The following is a 20,002-nucleotide window of genomic DNA, read 5'->3' as shown; positions in this document are numbered from 1 at the left end:
AGTGCCTGCACTTTAAATAGCTAGCGAAGTTCAAGTTATAACAATTTCTTAGAGATAGACTTTGGAATGAAATGCAGGAAGACACATACTTTGTTTTAACCATTTAATTTTCTGTGTATGTTGCACATTGCCCAGGACCTTACAGGACAATGTGCAGTGGATATTTGCCAATGGAAGCAGATCCTTCAGAGCACTGCAATTTTTGTTGTAGCCTGCTTTGCATTTGCACTAATCATCTACTTCTATGCAGCTGCTTTATTTTGGCTTAGGTTTTTTTTTTTCTCCCCCTTAGGTTTTTAGGTTATTGTTTCATAGCCTCTTTTGCAGGTTTTCACTCTTAATACCATCCTCCTTGCTGATGGCTTATTTAATTCAGGCCTTGCATTTTTGTTCATTTTTATAATCAACTCCTCCCTTGCAGTAGAACACTGGAGGGAAAAAAATTATTTAAATGACCAACAAATTCATGAGACTACTATGATTTTTGCTACCATTTCCTTGTACTCTGCGTTTCTCTCCTACATCCATCTGCCCCTCTATAGGAATCAAAGGCTGAGCGTTATCTGTGCTCTGTTTTCCTCTGCAATGAATAAAAAAGGCCTGTTCTTTCTTGATGGAATAAAATAGATGTTAAAGGGTTACGGGTGAACGTGTTGGGACATGTGCGTGAGATGTTTTGGGTTGTGTTTTGTTCCCCTTTTGTTCATTCATGAGCTTAGATTTGTGTCGACAGAATTGTTTCAGTCACAAATGCCCATCAGGAAGAATCTGAGAGACTCTTGTCTTGGTGGTGTCCATGAAAGTCTTGCTGTTGACTTAGTTGGGTTGTTCAGCTTCGGAGAGTCCCAGGAACTGGTCATTTTAAGTGGACTTGTTTTGTTTCAGAAAGGTAGCAGTACTACACTGATGACTGATAACCATAAGAAACAAAAAACTTTGTACTTTCCTGGGCAATTCATAAGTAGCTTTTATTATCATTCTCAATGCTTTTATTCCTTAGGAATTCATTAAGGTTTTGCTAAAAAAGTTTTCTTTAGAAATCTTGGAAATACCGGAAAGCACAATTTATATATTGACTTTGTTAGTTACCAGACATTTAAAGAAAAGTTTGCTGCTGCACACTCTATTTCTTTTATTTCTGTTTAATAGTGATCATTAGTAGCCCTTATCACATGTTTTTTACTTTCCTTAATCAGCTTTCACAATGATTTGCTGTGTTTATTTAGTTTTAATGCCACTGTTGTTTATCTCATGGCTTTAATGTCTTGTGGGATTTACTTAGCAATGTGCTCCAGCAGAAGCATAGCTGCAGGCCTGTAGATACTTCTTTCCAGGAGCTTGACTGTGTTTAGTTCTCTGCCTAAACACCCCTTTAAATGGGAACTGTGTGGTGGAAGCAGCTCTGTGTAGCAGGTGTGGAGATGGAGAGTCACTTGGCTGACATGGATCTGTCTTGCCTTGTTGTCCCAGAGCACTCTGACATCAGCTGTCTCAGCAACATTTGGAGGTAAACTCAGATTTTGAATGACATGGGGCAAGAACCTGAGTGATGCAACTTGGGAGGTGATGGCCAGGACAGAAAATAGCAAAGATGGAAAACCATCCACAAATACATTGTCTGGAATTATAGCTTCCTGAAATTTGGAGCTAAAAGCCCTGATATGGTGCACATACAGAATTTTTTTTGTCCTCTGTACTGCATCAACTGAAGGATTTGGAACTTATTCTCCATTTAAAAGCATTTGAGATACAAAAGTGTCCATACACTCCTTTTCCCAGTCAGTGCACTTCTCACACCAGGGAGTATTCTTTGTTGTGCTTTTAGCCATTGCTGTTTTTCAGATAAAAGATAAAGGATAACAGATTGTTTCTTGAGTAGTACTATTTCTTATACCATAGCAGTTTTTATAATCAAACGTCTAACTTATGTGAGGAATCTTTCAAAAATTAAGTCTCACTGAGAAGCATAATTTCAGGCTTGTTTTCCAGTTAAAAGGGTAAAATGGAAATTTACTTTTTTAACTCCCCTCTTCTGACTTGGAATCCAAATGCAGTAATATAAAATGGTTCTAATCATTTGGTAAGGACAATATCAAATATGTGAATGAAGATGAATAATATCCTTAGTATTATTTTTACTAAGTATCTCTCATATAATCTTTTCTATCACAATCCCTCACTTTTGTTTTAAGTCCTAGTTATTAAGGACTTGAAACACTTGCTAAATAAAACTTCAAATTTTTAAATTTCAGGTCTTATCAAGTAGCTTATTACCACAGGTATCTTCAGCTAATAAACTGGTTTTAATAGTTTTGTGGTGTGAATTTTTGATTGGTTCCTCATTTGAGCTGCTTCGTGCTTCTGGATTGTTTGGATTTGCAAAGCAACATGTGTTTGCTGGAAATTGTTACATATTAAGTTTTCAGGTTTTTTATTTAAATTTTCAACATTTTTCCCTCTGCCCCAACTTTGTTATCAAATGCTTGCAGGAAAATCTTTGTTAACTTACTATGATAATAATCCCCTTCCTTTCCCTTGTCTAAACAAAAGTACTTCATGATGAGGAGGCCACATTCTTGAAGTTTAGCATGCATAAGTATATGCCTGGTACACTGTTTATGCAAAATGCCTCATTTTTGTTGAGTGTTACACGTAGGGGGTAAGTGTGCAAGTGGGTACCTAAATAGATATGAGGGAAAGTTAGAACCAAAAAGCTCCCGTTGAAAACAATACCCAGGCAGTATCTACCTGTATACATGAAATCAAAAGGATATTCATATGGGAGTGTTATAACTCATTGTAAGTAATGCTGACAGAAAGTCAGACTCACCTTGTATCCTTCAAGTGCTGCCCTTATGCAAAATTTTCTTTTGCAAATTTTCTTCTCTTATGCAAATTTTCTTTTGCATAAGGTTCAGAGCAGTCCTCAGGAGTAGTTGTGTTTCAGGATACATATTTTCCATGCAGTTGTTTTCTTCACTTTTAAAAGTCAATGTATAATGTATAAGCTAAAATAGAAATTAAAGGATTATTGGAATATGGAGCTGGTTTTTGTTTACAAGAAGCTATATGAAAGTAGTTTCAATTTATGCTCTTTAGTAATGTTTTTCTCTTTTTCATAGTAGAGTCACTTATTTCTCTATAGCACAATTTTATGGAAAATTTCAGATGTAATTTAATGTAATGTAAAAAGTGCCTAAGGTACTTAGCATTGATGCCTTTTTCTGATTCTGGTAGTTTTTTCCTGCTATTTCATCATACAGGGGTTTTTTTTCCTCTTGAAATGGCTTACTTGTAGATATATTGTCTTTTTATATAAGTTTTGTAGTGCTTTTTGAAATGGAATTAGGCATGGAATAGCTCAAGAGTTAAATCATCAACACTAGTCTACTGGGATGAACCACTACTAGAACTAATTTGATTATTCATTAATTGTCATTGGGATTATATGCTATAAAGAAGTGTGGGATTTTTTTCCTGAATTTATGTAGTCTGTGATATTTTCAAAGTGATTTATGAAGCTTCCACCCTGTAAAGCCCTGTGAATTTGTTAACTGTGTTTTGTTTTCCATTCTTAGAGAAAATAGTTTCTTTTCCAAATGGATGGAAGGAAAAAACAAAACCAGAAAACCACCAAAACACTAAAAAAATTTCTGAGTATGTAAGAAGCTTAGTGACCAAAAAGCAAAAATGGTTTGGTGATGGCTTGTTTGGGTTTTTTGGTTGGTTGGTTGGTTGTTTTTTCTCTCAGAATAATGATTGACAGTCTCTACACATAGGGATAAATCAAGCACAAAGCAGAAGAATTTGTTAAAAAAAAAAAGATTAGTCTTTTTGATGGGACATATGCTGATAAACTAATGCAGCTGTTAAATTTTTCCAAGAAAAAGAGCCTGACTGGGTCAGGGTGACAGTGAAAGAGTCAGGGACCATTGAGTTAATTCATCCACTCATGGAAGCACTTGCAGACAGCAGCAGAAAGTTGATGGAAATTGAGATAAAGTGTAGACAGAGGGGGAAAGTGTGTTTGCATATCTCACATTTCCTTTAAATAAAAGTTTTTTTCTTAGGCTGGTAGTTGTGGGCTCTGGCAGCGCAGTCTGAGTGGCATCACAGTTTCTATTTGAATAGAGACAGACAGAGGATGTGCCATGCTTACTGTGTAATTTATTCATTATGTAGTGATTAATGATGATGTATTAAGGTAATGTTGGTCATATCAGTTGATTTGAAGATGAAGACTCTGCATTTCTTTTACTTTGGAAAGTGATTTCCATTCCCAGAGGCAGTACAGTCTCTGTAACCAGGTGCAGGGAAGCAAGATTGCTCTTCAGTATAGCAAAGTATGGAAACCATGTGTTGCTAAGGAGCCAGTAAAAGCCCTAAGCATGAAAAAGTGTAGTGTCTGTCTGTATTTCAGGAATATGTGTGTTTGTTTAAATCTATTAAAAATAGATAAACGATTTCAGATGGTCCAGTATGAAACATTCAAGTAAGAGCTGAGCCTGAAATGCCATCTACCTAAATATCATTACTTTTTTCAGTTCTATTAATTTCATTTCATCTATTGGCAAGATAACCATCTAGGCAAAACATGAAACATGAAATATTTTGCTGCAGTTGTATTTTATAAACCAGAATTCTTTCCCATGACAGTACTGGAGGAAAAGCAGAAATGAAAAATTTAAAAGTTATTTACTTCTAAATGGTCTTGGAAGTGACATTGAAAACTTCAGAACTGAACAACACATTGTGCTACGAGCTCTATTTGGCATGTCAGTAATAAAAAGATGTAGTTTTGAATGCATGATGCTTATTTAGAGGTGTGGGGGAAAAGGGTGTTTTGGCTGATTTTTCTCCTTTGGATGGACCGTTTTTGCCTCAATTCCAATCTCTCATCTGTTGATAGCTTTAGTGGATTTTATTTTTACCTGCTGAGAATGTCACCAAGTAGAGAAATCACCTGAACAGCTGAAATTCAATTTAGACCTTGTAAGCACTTAGATTCTGGCAGGATATATGAACAAGTACCAGTGTGATTTTGGTGGGTGCTATAATACCGGCTGTGGTTTCTGACCTAATGTTATATTGGCTCATTTTAGAAACAAGGAAGAAGTGTAAATCTCTATATGCAAAGTAAGAATTAATAATATGTGACCATTTCCCTAGGGAAAGCAAGGTGATGTCTTTTATGGAAGGAAGGGTAGAAATAATTGGAAATGGAAAATTACTTCAGAAAGATGGAATAAAGGAGCTTAGTGTACCCACTGCATCTCTCTTAATCCAGCAAGCAATTTTTCTCAGTAGTTCCTTGATCTGTGGGTGATTTATGTAAGTTGTATTAAATTTCTACATGAAGTATTCTGTTACTATGGTGATAGGTGCCACTCCACACAGATTGTTTAAATAAAATTAAAGCAATTCTTTGTACTCCGTAGGCTGGGTAATTGCTATTAGTTTGTACACAAAGGTTATGAACTTAGAGAACTGCAAGTTTATTACATTTTTAGGGAAGGGCTTAAGACCTTTAGAAGCATTTGTGTAGGCTGCATAAGAAATGTTCTTTTTTGTAGCATTTATTTAGTAGCTTGCATTGTATTTTTCTAATAGAGATTTTTTTCCTCTCCCCTTACTATGTTAAGTGGCGTGTGCTCAGCATTCCACTTTCTCCCATCTCTCTCAGTCCTTATGCATGTTTCTGATGGGGGAGGACAGAGTGGGTTCTGCAGGTACAGGTGAGTTCTGACTTCAGTGTGCAGAGAACGGGAGTAATAATAGAGTGAGGAGGCCATAGAGCCAGTGGCAAGAAACTGCAGGGATTGAATAAGTGCAGCATAAGTGAGAAAGAAAGCAAATATTTCTGAATGGCAGTGGGAATAAAATCAACAGGATTTGTGTGGGAAGCGAAGAGGAGTTGAAAATGGCTCCCAGGTTGCGAGCTTGTGGGACATAAGGTGGTGGAGCTGTTGACAGAGAAAGAGGAGAGGGAAAGAAAGGGAGGAGAGGGAGCGTTTGGGAAGAAACGTGATTTTAGCTTTCCAGCATACTGTGTTAGGGCTGGTGGCAAATATCCAGAAGGAGATTCTCAACTGTGAATGTGAACAGAAGGGACGAGAGATCTGTGACTCATCCGCACAGAGATGATAATTAAAGCAGCATGATTTCAAGAGGCTGCTGAACAATAGGGAAGAGGTTGCAGAAAAGGGGAATGCTGAGGATACATCTCCCTGGTACTGTGGCAGTCGGAAACGGCCATGATGGGAGACTTTTGGAGCAGCTCAGTGGAAACAAAGTCATGGAAAGAGCATATTTTAGGATGGCTGCTTAGAAATACAGTGTAAATTTTTAACAATGTCTGTGTAGTTTTAAAAATTAATTTTGAATGGTAGCAGCCAAGGATTGTATTTGCAAGCACTGGGTGTTGTATAGCTTGGAGGAACTTGTTATGGCATTTTAGGTAAGACATATAATTGTCAGTGTCCCCAGGGCCCTTACCTTTTGTGTATCCAAAAACCTGCTAGACTTCTTAAAAGCTAAGATGTGGCAAAGCACCTCAGGAAACCTCTGACTGTCATACTCTTATTTCTTTGCGTGTTGCCAGACGAGAATGTTACCTGCTTGCCAACTTCTGTAGTTTTGGGGGTATTTTAGAGTTTTATGTTTTTGTAAAGGGAGATGGAGGGGAGGGGGTTGAACATAGCTATGTGTCTTGCCAATTTTTCTACTATTCTTCCAGTAATTACCCAGACATACATCACAGTCTGAGCAGGGTTCTATGATAGCTGCCAGTTTTTCACAGCCAACCATATCCTGGCTGCTTCAAAAGCAGGGTGACCTGCAGATCAGGGGAGATGATCCCCCACCCCCCTCCACTCTCTTGAGACTCCACCTGCAGTGCTGCATCCAGCTCTGAGGCTCCAATGTAAGAAGGTGTGGACCTGTTGAAATAAGTCCAGAGGAGGCCACAAAAATGATCAGAGGTCTAGAATGCCTCTCCTGTGGGGACAGGCCCAGTGAGTCAGGGTTGTTCAGCCTGGAGAAGAGAAGAGTCCAGGGAGACCTTCTGGCAGCATTCCAGTACTTAAATGGGTCTAAAAGAGAGCTGCAGAGGGACTTTTTGCAAAGGCATGTAGTGACAGGACAAGGGCAAATGGCTTTAAACTGAAAGAGAGCAGTTTTATATTAGATACAAGGGAGAAATTCTTCACTGTCACATCCCTGGAGGTGTTCAAGGCCAGAGTGGATGGGGCTTTGAGAAAACCTGCTCTAGTGGGTGACATCCCTGCTCATGGCAGTAGAATGAGACAATCTTTAAGATCTTTTCCAACCCAAACCATTCTAGGATATCAATAAAGTTAGTTGTTTCAAAGCTGTCATTGTTTATTCCTACCATCAGCTGTAATAGATGTATTTTGTATTTTCTAATTATAGTGAAAGGCTAAATGAACTCAACCTGTGTTACTGTTGTACCAGTGGCTTGGTCCAAGAAAAGCAATGTAGGGTAATAGTAAATGAAGGTACACTGAAAGTTATAAAACTTTTGCCTTCATATGTTGACAAAGCTTTAGACTGTCATCGTTGTTGAGAACTTCTGTGAGAACCTTCAGTGACAACTCCAGCAAACCTCAGTCTTGTGGCTCTCTTGCTGTAGTTGAACTAGGCAGAATTCAAATGAGCCTTTCTAGAGCCAGTGGCCTAAATTCCCTAGAGCTATTGACACTTGAACTGGCTCAGAGTAGGCTCCTTGAAGGCAGAAGAATTTATTTTTGATGGTGTGGTACTGAGACTTAAGAGGCTGGGAGTTGTCTGAGTATTCTCAAGTTAATTATTTTTTATTGTTGCTAAGTAGCAAGACCCGACAGATCATCCATTTGATTTATACTGCTATTAAAGGATTCAGTTACAGTTTTAATCAATTTGAGAAGCAAAGGGATTTAAAGGATGGCTTGGCTTGATTCCAACCAATGGCTGCATTGCTTGAGAGAGATTTTATGCCAAAGGCTTGGCAATGCATGAGAGTCTGAACCTTCTTTTAGCAATCATGTAATTCATTATTTTTGTTGCATATAGAGTACTGGAGTGGCATAGTTTAGAACATTTTGCATGACTTTAAAAACAATTGTGACAGCAATTCCATCAGACATCTGTTTTTAAGCAGTACATAAACTCTAGCTCATGCCCTCTTGAAGCTAGACATGGAAGATGTGTGGGGTCGCTTATGAAAGATGTATTTCCCAGGTGATTTTACTACCACTTTTAAAATGGTGCTCCTTACACAATTGCCTGCATTTTTATCTGCAAAACGCAAGAAGAACCAGTGCAATGTACACAAATACACACGTGTAAGTTGCCTTCATGTAAACTCCATTGGGCTGCAGAGGAAGATAATGAAAAAAACAGAAGTTTGGCCAGAATTGACTTGAAAGCTGCCTGGAGAATTAATAATCTCATGACAAGCTCTTATTCTTCTCATGTTGCTCCAGTTGACTCCATCACACAACCTGTTTCTCAGCAATGCTGCTATTGTAAGAATTTACGAAGGACATTTTTGGACTAACGTTACCTGAGAATTGGGAGATTTGTATTTTGTTGCTGGCAATCATGTAACCTGCTTCTGTGTCAGTTCTGCCCAGGAAATTGCCTTTCTTTGTAGGAGAAAATAGATTAGCACGACAACATGTACATGAGCAACTAAGTCATTCTGCTGAATGAGAAAATACGATGAAAGAAGTCCGTGCTGTCTCTTGAGCACTCCCATCTAAGGATTACTAGAAGTGGTTAAATGTTGCTGACAGAACTAATGCGTGTATTTCTGCATTTCTCCCTTTTTCTATCCATTAACTGTTTGTATGTATATATTTTATTTTCTGAACTAGCATAATTTTATGCTGAAGTTAAGTTATGGAGTTGACAGGAATTTAAGGCTGCCAAGAATGCAGTGTGGCAGCTGCCTAGAATAGGCAGCAAAACCATGAATAATAATAATAGTAATAGTAGTAGTAGTAGTAGTAGTGGTGGTAATAATGATGGTATGTTTGAGAGTATTTGCAAGTATCCTGAGAGGTGAGTTTGACAGGTAATTGCAGTAGTTAATTTGACAGGTTGCCAACTCAGACTTGTACACCACATCATATATATGCAAAACCAGAATGTTTTCTGCTGAATAGTTACCCCATAGTTATAGTAGTGGAGAACTGCATGAACATTTTTTTACTTGTGGGTTCTGTGAGCAGTAGGATGAACTGGCAGGTCTTCTGTATCTCAGTACTTCACAGTTTGAGTTAACATTTAATCTACTTGGGTGCAAAGAAAACAAAGTATAAGAAAAATATGTGTGTAATTAACTCCCCACGCCCCCTTCTGTGATATACTAAGACAAATGTTTAAAAAGAGGGTAATAATAGTGAGTGTAGGACTAAAAAAAAATCAAAAACGGAAAAACATAACATCATAAACAACACTTTTGAAAAAAACCCTCCACAAATATTTGTATTTTATATATGTTGTTTCACATGTGAGTTGTTCTAGCAATGTGGACCACCGTGATATATGTACATTTTGCAGCATTGTTACAAGCCAGTGCTGTCTAATTCAGTGGGTTTAATTTAAATGTGCTTAGTAATTATTCCTTATGATATTATGGTAGGATCTGTGCAGGTAAAACTTAGAAATTTTTTTTGTAGAAATAATGCAGAATTGTGGTTATGAAGGTCAGAGCTTCCAGAAGAAATAAGTGATGCCTCTCAATTGCAGTGTAGTGTAGGTCTTGTTACCTTGCTTGTAGTCTTAAAATTTGGTTTTAACATTATATCAGGATTAAAATGCAGAAGAACCCTCTCCTGATTTTTGTGGTTTCTTCTTGCATTTCTTATCTTCCTCCTTTACTGCTTCTCTTTTTTTTACTTCCTATTTTGGACCTCATGTTTCCCTTTTTCTGGGATTTTAGCCTAGTTCCAGCTGCCTTCACAAAGGTTACTTTTACCATTCTTTATGCATGAAGCAGAGTGGAAAGAATGACCATGAGAAATGAAAATCTGATATTAGAAATAAAGTTGTTCCACCACGTTTCCCTTCTATTTCTCTCGTTTTGTGTCTGACACTCTCCCATTTTTTTCTTTCAAACTACTTATGGCCAATATTTGAGTATGTCTTCAGGAAATGTAAATTAACACAACTTCTTTTGCTGTTCTACTAACAATCTGTGCCATTAATCTTTTAGAAAATAATCCATGTTTAGAAAATAACATTATAGTGTTTCAGCTGAAGCATTATTTGGTTGGTTAGAAGATCATCCAGTGTAGCTTCAGTTGTAGTATGTCAATGCATATATGTGTGAGGTTCAAAGAACAAACAGGTAAAAGTAATATATCTCTTCCTTGCTATAACTGTGTATTTCAGTTCAAGGATGATCACAGTATTGTTTAACTAAGTGAATAGCAAATCTTTATCTTGTGTAGGAGTAAAGCTTGGTTGCAGATTTTTGTGTGCGTTCTTGCTTTTCTGAAGTAGAAAAAAGTTGATGTTAAACTTGCATATGATCTGTTTCTCTCTTTAATTGCAATGTTTTGATACTATAGTTAAACAGATATTTAAGAAAATCTTTCAGGAGTAAGATACAGGCTTGTATGGAAGGAAGAGTCATTCTCCAGGTGTAGGTGGGATGCTACTAAGAATAAAAATTTATTTCTACTTGCATAGTTAGAGATTTGTTATAGTTCTCAAGTGCTTTAAGCTCTTTCAGTTGAACTGAAATGGATATGAAAAAGCAGAAACTGTAAATGGTACAGGCCCCGAGTAATTTGCATTCAGTTTACCATTCTACCCAAGGGATGTTTGTTGAGAGTGGGCACAGTTATCTTCAGCACTTGCTTAAAGCACAAGGCAGCCAAGGGGACATAAGCTGTTCCCTATGACAGAAAGTGACATGTGGCTTTTGCTCTCGGGGTCATTCAGAAACAGCCTCAGCCTCATCTCTAGGGATGGCTGCAGAGTGGTGAAACAAGCTGCAGGGATCAGCTTGGTGACCTTTTCCTATGTTTCTTTGAATCCCAGACTTCAGGGCTGCTCTGGGCCATGCCAGAATGGTTCTTTACATTCCTGCAGTGCTCCTTGAGTTTGTGCTTGAATTATGTTTAGTTGGACGTCATTTATGTATGAAAAAATATATTTAAGAATTGGGGGTTTTTGTTTTAACTAGGCATTGCATTTGCTGTCCTGTAGTTTATCTGTTTTTTATGGTTTACTGAACTGTTAATTTTTCTGTTGCCTGAATATGAGGATGTAATATCAACAGTTTGCTGTCTGCTATGTGATGAACTGATTTAGCAATTCTTCTTCCCAGACCCTGGATTTGTAGAGAACTGTGTGTTAGAGAAGTTCAGAGTGAATCTGTTCATAGACTGGATGCCTGAGAAGTTTCCCACATGTTTTACTGTCTTTTATGGATTCAGAAATATTTTATATTTTTTATATATACTCTTGGTTTGTTGGAAATAAGCATATTTGGCTTCCTTTGTGATTGTGTAGGAGATTAATTTAAAGGATTTAGCAGTATTTATCTGTTATTCACTGCTTTCTTGTTTGTAATAATCCTCTGCAGTATCTGAGAACCCAGAATCCTTCTTTCTTTGGTAGTGAAACTTATCCAACAGTATACTCTTTAAGCTGAATGTTTAAAATTATAGCAGATTCTTCCTATTACCAATGAAATAATTATGTCTGCCTAAAAGCACTTTTTTTTTGTTCTTCAATATAAATGTTGCAATCTCTTCCTGCTATTTTTGCAAAATGATTCATAAGAAACCATGCAGAAAATAGATGTATCCAGATTGAAAATGTTACATGCCCTCCCACATATAACAATGAAATGTGTGTTTTGCTACTAAGATTGCAAATACTTCATTGATGTCTGCATATAATTAAATGTGTTAGATTTTCGTTCCGGCTATACTTACTGGCAAATGTTTCTTGAATGCCAACAGCTGTTATTAGGCAAATGCTCCCTGATCAACCTGCTACTTCTGATAGGTTGCTTTATATATAAAGCTTAAGAACACATTCGCTTTTCTTGCCTGAGTAACACTAGAAGCGTTTCATGGATTCAAAGTTCATTCATTTTAATGCATATAAGAAAGTTGTTTTTCTAGTAGGATAAACTGATTTTAAAATGACACTTCATACATGAAAAATTAGTCACATTTTTCATGTGGTTTATTAGATAGGATATAAAGCATCTGTTCTAAACAGTGCTTATGCTAATTATCGTAAAGTTACAGCATCTGATGAACTTAAAAAAGAGTGTTTCTTTCATCAGTGTTGGTTGTATTTCATGTGCTCTCTGCCTTGCTAATTCCATTTCTGTACATCCACTGAGATTTTGGCCTGTCAGAAACTTTCACAGTCCCAGACTCCCATCTGTTAGTCTTGCCTATAGAAACTGCCTCACATGCTACATAAGGTAACAAGAATGTACATGCAGTCCCCAGCAGGCTGTGTATAACAAGAGGGTCCGCCCTGTGTTTCCTGTGTGTTTTGTATTCAGCATTTCTCCTCCATCTCATGTCATGGTATGTTATAAACAATCAATTCTTCCTCCTCCCAGGGTTTTCCTTCTCTTCTTCAGCAGAGCGTATCAGTTCAGCTCAGCAAGAATTGTTCGTCTTGGTTTCCCTTCTCAGTCACTTGTGACTGTTGCTGGTACCTCTATTTTTCAGTGTTACCACTACAAGCAGGTCACTTTTCTCCATGGTCAGGGATGACTGGTTGAAGGCACTTGTCTGGTATACCTGGCACTAGCTGGTATGTGCCAAAAGGATGTAAAGTGGAAAAAGAGCATTATTTGTGTCAAGGAAGAAAGCAGCAGGAACTAGGGAATAGATACAAACATTTACCAGTATTACCTTTCTGTGGTGGCTTCACACTTGGGTTACACTTTGGTTTCATTCTGTCTAAGTCTTTGAAATATTTTGTTTCATCCTAAGGACTTTTCAATTCATTTCAATTCTTTTTAATGATAATTCAAGGAAAGGGTAGTGATTGGACCAACTTAACATGCCTTTTCTGCTTTACTTTTTCAGGATTGCACAGTATATGAAACAGAGAATAAAATTCTTCATGTGGTGAGTAGTGTTTGGATTTCTCATAGAAATATGCTTGTGGAGATCACATAGAATTTTAGGGCTGTGTGTTTTGTGCTTTTTGTGTGCAGTGCCAGTGTAATAATGAACCAGGTCTGGGTATGACTGAGTGAATGTATGGAACTACTTGTGAATAGGTCATGACGTTGCAGAAGCCAAACCTGGCATATGAGAAGCCAGGAACTTTGCAAGGGCTTGTGTTTCTCTGTCTCAGGCCCATCTGTTATTTGTAAACCATAATCAGAAGAATGATTTTGAAAAATGGCTTTTTTTCCCTTTGAGAGGGACCTGGTTGCTAGACTTCATATGTATTTATCTTAGTGATACAGCTTCATTTATTCAACTTTATTGCTCATAGGAGCCTGGAGATAGCCTAATAGTAGGAAAATTAATGCAATGTTTTCTTTTGAATTCTCAGCATAAATACAATGGTCTGTTCCCAGAATCTGCAGTGCTACTGACATTAAATAAATCAGATTAAATTTATCAGGGCAATGGAAAACATGATGGGTTTGAAAGGTTGGTGCATAAAGAATCAAAAGCTTGAGTAATCTCTGTTGGAAAACTTTGCCTAAGTTTTAGATATTAAATTGTGTTTCATGTTGTGAATGAGCTTCAGTGAGTATGAAGTTAACCCACAGATTGTTTCCAAAAGTTAGAAATGAAGATAGTATCCCTAGGAGTGAGTAATGAGTTGGCATAACCTATCTAAATGTGAAATACAGTGAATAAATTTTGATATTATACTGTTTTTATTAACAGAGTTTAAGCAAGAAAATACTGTATTTCTTTATTTTAAAAGGTGAGCTTTCCAGTGAATTTTGCAATATTTTTTCCCCCTATTGATCCCATATCAAATGCTTGGCAGGCTGAGTTCTGCAAGCTTTTGACGCTTGGGTTTCACAGTGATGTGGAATAAAAAGTCTCCTTGTATTCTTAAGTTTCGCTGACATTTTATCAGCTGTGGGACACAACGAATTAGCAAATTCAGTGAGCCTGTCTATGCTAGGCCAATCTCTGCTAAAATTTAAGTAAGGAAGTGTTTAACTGCATGTCTTGGCAAAAGTTGAAGTGCTGTAAGTTTGAAATCATTATATATAGCCTGGTTTTCAAAACACGCTTGTTGTCTGCTGTAAGAGATGAGAGTTCAGCCATCTGCTGTCTACAGTATATACATTTTACAAATGAGCAGAAAGGATTGTAAAGGGACCTGGCAGTGTTTAGAGCTGATGAAGTATCAGTTAATACAGGCTTCAACAGATAACTTTGATGAAACTGAGAGGGATTATTTTAAGATACGTGAATGCACAAAATTGAGACAGGTTTCAAAAGCCGTATTTCGTTACATCATTCAGACCTCAAAGTTTATTTCTTTAATCTGCTGTAACTTCATTGTGATCACAGGTGGGACATATGTATTGTTGTAGCTTCTGTGATTAGTGCTCAAGCTTGCAAGGAAGCATGAACATGAACAGAGCCTCGAATATTTTAGTGAAGCCTTGGATTAAAAATGTGACTGTATGTAATACATGTAACTTGGATAATTTCTGACCATATTGTGTTTCAGCTGATGGGTAGGAGTTGATGTGGGAAAAGCTGGCCAAAAGCAAGTGGTGAAAGGGTTAAATCTGTGACTAAATAATTAAAAGATAGGATTTCAGATGGATCATATTGAGAATTTGAAAGGTAGTATTTTACACATGCAGCTGAAAAGGCTGATGATAATTCAGAATTGAAAGCAGTCACATTGCCCTCTAACCCCTCTCCTTGGAAGACAGAAAATGTATTGTTGGTTTAGCCCATTACACAATCTGGGGGAGAGTAATCTAGTAAATTTACAGATGAAAGTTGAAAATAAGTTTCTCTGATATAAAAGGAACAGTAGTAAATGTTGGTAAAGACATAGAAGGAGTCTTGAATGAGAAATACTGGGAGAACTAGGAAAGACTGAAAGGAGAAGATGTGAATACAGATATTGTAGAGAGAGAAAGTAAACTGGCTTTTCTTAAATTCAAAACCAAGCTATTGCAAGTTCATTTTCTGAGTCAATTTCCCATCTGTGAACTGCAGACTCCTGGAGGTGTCAGAAGTGGTGTTTGACCAGCGTCCCATCAGCTGCCTTGAGATGATCAGATACCAACATACACCTGTGTTTGCCAGGGTGACTTAGAGAGGCAATGGAATTCAAATCTGTGCACTCATTCTGTATGATTTCATGTACCACTTTCTCTTCCTGAGACAAGGAAACAAAGTTTCTTCAAAAAGTGAAAGGCATTTACTTACAATTTATTAGCAATTCATACAATTAGCCTGAGGAAATCCTTGTTGCAAGGTGTTGTTCTCACTAAAGATTGAAGTACAATTTTAAGAGATCCTTGTTATGTAAGTAAAAAAGAACTACAGCTACAGAAATGAAAATAAATGACAGTTATGTACTTTTATTTCTTAGGACACCAAGATATTTACCACCTTAGGAGCAGACTGTTGGATCATAGTGGTAGATTTTTGTCCACATTACCTGTTGGTGGTGCAGGGGTTTACTTTGTGTTCAGCCTGTGTTCTGGCTGAACATCTCCATTGTCCACAGGATGAAAAGTGTTACTTTGGACTCACGAGCTGTGGTTCAGGGCTGGGGCTCTGTAAGCACACATCTCCTGTGGGAATGCTGCCCTGTTTCCCCTGGAGCAAGCCCAGTTAGTGTGGGGAGCAAGAGGATGCAGTGGGCACTGCAGGAAATGTGAGACCATTCTTGTGTTATTGAAGTGCAAACATGGAAACCTCCAAAGTTAACCTGTCACGTCTTCCTCTGAAGTGTGGTGGAGTAGGCAACCTCCTTTGCCAAAGGCAAGATTCTCAAATAAATGACTGATTGGCTTGCTTTAATTAGGTAGGGCTAAAAAATAGTTCATGTGTTCATATTCTAATGGTAGCAATTTCTTTTGGAAAGCAAATGAATGCCCTCATTCCTTCAGAAGTGGTGGTGTGAGTGTTCCTGTGGAGGTTGCTGAATCACCTTGTCCATGGATGGTATGACAATGTCAGTTCATGCATTCCCATGTTAGCTCTGTGGGTGTCTCTGATATGCATTAAGAAATGGTGTTCTGTGGAGACAGACTTCTGTAGCTTCTGCTTATATTCCAGAAAAAAATCTTTTTGTTTGCTCCAAGCAATTTAAGTTTCAAATGCTTTAGAAAACACTTTGGTTGCTACTCACAGTATTAGGTTAAGTAGTGAACTAATCTGTGTTATTAAAGAAAACACATAAAATGTATCTAAAGGAAAAAGGTCTTATGGAAGAATTATGGAGTTTTAAGATGAAATTACCTACTTAAACTTGTTGATTTCTTCTAAAGGGGTTCCAAAGTGTGTCTGGGGAAAAACTCTCTTCTATAGTTTTTTACTCTAGAATTGTAGGATTGTTGAAACAACTGTTGCAAAGATAACTACATTTCTTAAAGTTGTGGGGTTTTCCTGTGACTTCCCTCACAGAAACACTCAGAAGCATAAAATCATATAGGAACAATGTGTTGGATTCTGCTGATAAAATGCTGGTATTTCTGAAATATTAATGAATACAGAGAAATGTTTTCTATTTCCGACACTTCATTTCTCAGTGTTTTTTCCAGATTAGCTTTTGCTCAGTAAGCAATGTAATAAATAAATAGTTCACTAATGATCATTTATTGATATAACAGAAAGTAAATAACACCAGAAAATAATAGCAAGAGAAGTAGATGACAATAGAAAATATTAATTTTAAAGGAACAGGTTTCAGAATACACTGAGCCTAAATATGAAAGGATAACCCACAGGTGTGGTGTTTACTGCAAAATTGAAAATTAGTATGCTCATGCTAGTTTATATTTAGCTTGAGATGAGAAAGTACTTGTAAAACCACTCCATCTTAAAAGTTCTGCTTATTTGGGGAATTACAGGTTAATCATTGCAAAAGCGTAAATGGAACTTTAAAATATTTGAAGAGTAATTCATTGATTCTATCCAGCTGTTAAAGTCTGTATATGATGGAAATATACAGTTCAGATTAATCCGTGTGAAGCAGTAGAGTATTAAAGAGAGAGCAAAGCAAGAAGGACTAGTTACAGAAATTAGAAACTGGAGCTAGTCAGATTAATAATAAATTTTAACTGTAAAATTTTAATAGTTTTTCCTTTAGGTTTTAGTTCAATTCCATAAGAAAAGAGAATGTTTTCCTAAGGAATTTCACTTTTTTAAAATCAGGCTATTTTTCCTGCAAAAAGAAAACACAGTTTTATTAAGTTGGGGAAGGGTAGAAAGTGCATCTGCAGAGTGAATTTAATATTCAGAAGATTTTTTGAAAGACAAATGTGCTATTTAAATTAAAAAAAAGAATTGCTAAGTAGAAAAAGAAAAGAACAAGGCAATGGATCAGAATGTTCTTTTTTGCTGAGAGCCTTGTTGAAACCACAGTAATGATAATTTGCTCCTGCCCACTATATTTGAATATTTGTTATAGTATAATGGACTAAAAATGCATTGTCAAAGGTATCATTTTTAATAGTCTTAAAAAAAGAAAAAGTAACCACCTTCTTCCTTTCAAGTATCTGTATCTTGCTGCAAGCTTCACTCTTATAGAAGCCTCTCTTTTGCATCCAAAATAAGATGTAGTTCAAACTTCATGTATTTATAAATGCAAGTTCAGACCCACTTGTTTTTAAGATTGCTTGAGTTCCTGATATATTCCATACAATACAACAAATGTTTCGGACTAAAAGTAATTGATTAATAATTATTTGGTTTGGCTTGCTCTTAATAATTAGACTTTATTGAACTCAGACAGTTGTAATTAACTGAGCTGCTTTATTTTTTTTTCCAAACAGATTAAACTTAACATTGCCCTGGCATTTTTTCTTACTTTGAGCTTTGAATGCCCATATGGCTTATTGGTATCCTGTTCGTCATTCAAATGACGTAGTTAGGGAGTTGATGAGGGAGGCTGCTGCTGCTGTTGCCCTCAGCCCTGGGAATGTGTTTAAGCCAGGATGCTTTGGTGTTGCATATACTTGTCAAGGTTGATTTAAGCTTTGTTACTAGCCTGGGTAAAATTAAGGACAGGGACAAATACGGGTCTGTTTGCTTGAGCAGAAATGCTTGGTGACCCTAAAGCTGCCTGAATTGAACAGATAGACACTTGAGGGCAGGCCACTGAAGGCCATATCCGTAGATCCTTGCACTGTGCTGCAGAAGCCAGGCATTGCCCAGCACAAATTGAAGAGCCACAGAGAATCAGAACAAACACAAATCTAATTTAGTCACCTTTAGGTCCTCATCCCTGTGGCTGAAAGGAGGAACAGTTGTGGAAAAGCTGTTAGAAATTGGTACCTTACAGTCCAAAAATACAGGTAGAAACTAAGTATTATCTGTCATTCTTCATGCTCTAGGGCACAATGTACTTGCCTACTGAGGGAAAAGATAATTTTTCCCTTTGAATTTCTACCAACAACTAGGTCCTGTGTGGTGATATTTTTTGTCCTCCTTTAAATCATTTAGCTTTGCACATAAAGACTGTGATGTAGCTTCAATCTGCAATTCTAAGTGTGTCACTTGAACAGAGAGAAGAATTTATTACTGAGGTGCAGTGATGAGTTACTGCAGAAGAGAATGGAAGCTGTAGCTAGAAGGCTTTTAGTGAGAACAAAGATTGTGTGAAAAAAGGAGAAAATGTAATTATGTGTTGATTTCTCTGAGTTAATCATTTGTAACTTGCTTTTTTTTTCCTAGCCTGGACAAATTCTTTCCCCTTGGTCAGATACTTTGTGCACTGCCAGCTGAGTGCAGCTTGAGGAAGACTGATCTTTGTGGGAGCAATTGAATCCTCAGCTTCCTGTGGCTTCTTACTGTAGCTAATACTGCACTGCAGCAGGCAGTCAACAGTTACAAAAGATAAAGGATCCTGAGTTCATTAGCAATGTTTTCATAAACAGAATCATAGTTTTACTAAGCATCCAAAGCTACTCTACCATTTGAGAGAAAAGGTGAGATGATAGTACTACCATCTGATTTTAGTGGAACTAAAATACTTGTCTACAGTGCAGCTTGTCCTGAATAATTATGCTGAGAAATAATGTACATGTTCATAAATTGTTAGGAATGAGTAGCAAAAGTTTATTACTTGAGTGCTTTTCTTCTATTCAAATTAATTGAGTAGCCTACATGCAGAGTATTAAATCTGTCCCTTATTTTCCATAAAATAGTTTTTATTTATAATTAAGAATTAAAAGAATTAATATTAACACCCGTGGATTTCTCTTACCTGTATGATTTCTCAAATTGGACTTGCATGTGCCAAGATGAAAGCTCCAGTGAAGTCTGGGATGGTTATGGACAATTTAGTCAAGGTAGAAGTAAAGTTATACAGAACATAACTTTGGATTTAGACAGAGTTGTTGCTTGAGTGAATATGGAATGAACCTCATGAACCTTGGTAGGAACTGTTTAGGAAGAGGAGCAAAGGGCAGTCAAAGGTGGTTTGCTTGGGAACTTTCTAAATGTTGTCTCCATTAAATTGACATTGCTCCTGTGCTATATGGCAGCATCTTTGTTGTGAAAGGCTCAGATCCACTGAATAGGTCTGAGGTGTTTTTCCATACAGATGCCTAAAGGAGAGGAAGCCTGCTCCTGGTGCTCAGCTGTTTTGTTTGTATGATGGTTTGTGCTGATTGATATGTAAAAACCCTTGGCCAGTGAACTCCACAACAGCAACCCTGGGTGGGCACTCGATGGTAGCGACATTAAAGGCTGTTGTCAACTGGCACAGCTGTATCCTACGAATACATCCCAGAGCCAGCCAAGATCCAATACGTTCCCGGGGCTGAATTTCCCACTTC

At 37.2% G+C, this 20,002-nt stretch overlaps 1 protein-coding gene across 9 annotated transcripts in view; it reads left to right on the top strand.

Moving 5' to 3' along the window:
- Positions 1-20,002, top strand: part of CNKSR2 (connector enhancer of kinase suppressor of Ras 2) — a 209,991-nt gene that overhangs the window by 62,700 nt on the left and 127,289 nt on the right. For all 9 annotated transcript variants that reach the window (XR_011697485.1, XM_071551813.1, XM_071551983.1 and 6 more), the window contains exon 5: positions 13,077-13,118. Coding sequence is in view for 8 of the 9 variants with exons in the window: in XM_071551813.1 (XP_071407914.1) it covers positions 13,077-13,118 (42 nt within the window). In the remaining variant the exon portion in view is untranslated. The remainder of the gene's footprint in view (positions 1-13,076; positions 13,119-20,002) is intronic.

Source organism: Pithys albifrons, chromosome 1 (genome assembly GCF_047495875.1).
Source record: "Pithys albifrons albifrons isolate INPA30051 chromosome 1, PitAlb_v1, whole genome shotgun sequence".
Classification (NCBI taxonomy): Eukaryota; Metazoa; Chordata; class Aves; order Passeriformes; family Thamnophilidae; genus Pithys; species Pithys albifrons.
This window is presented reverse-complemented; position numbering and strand designations above follow the sequence as displayed.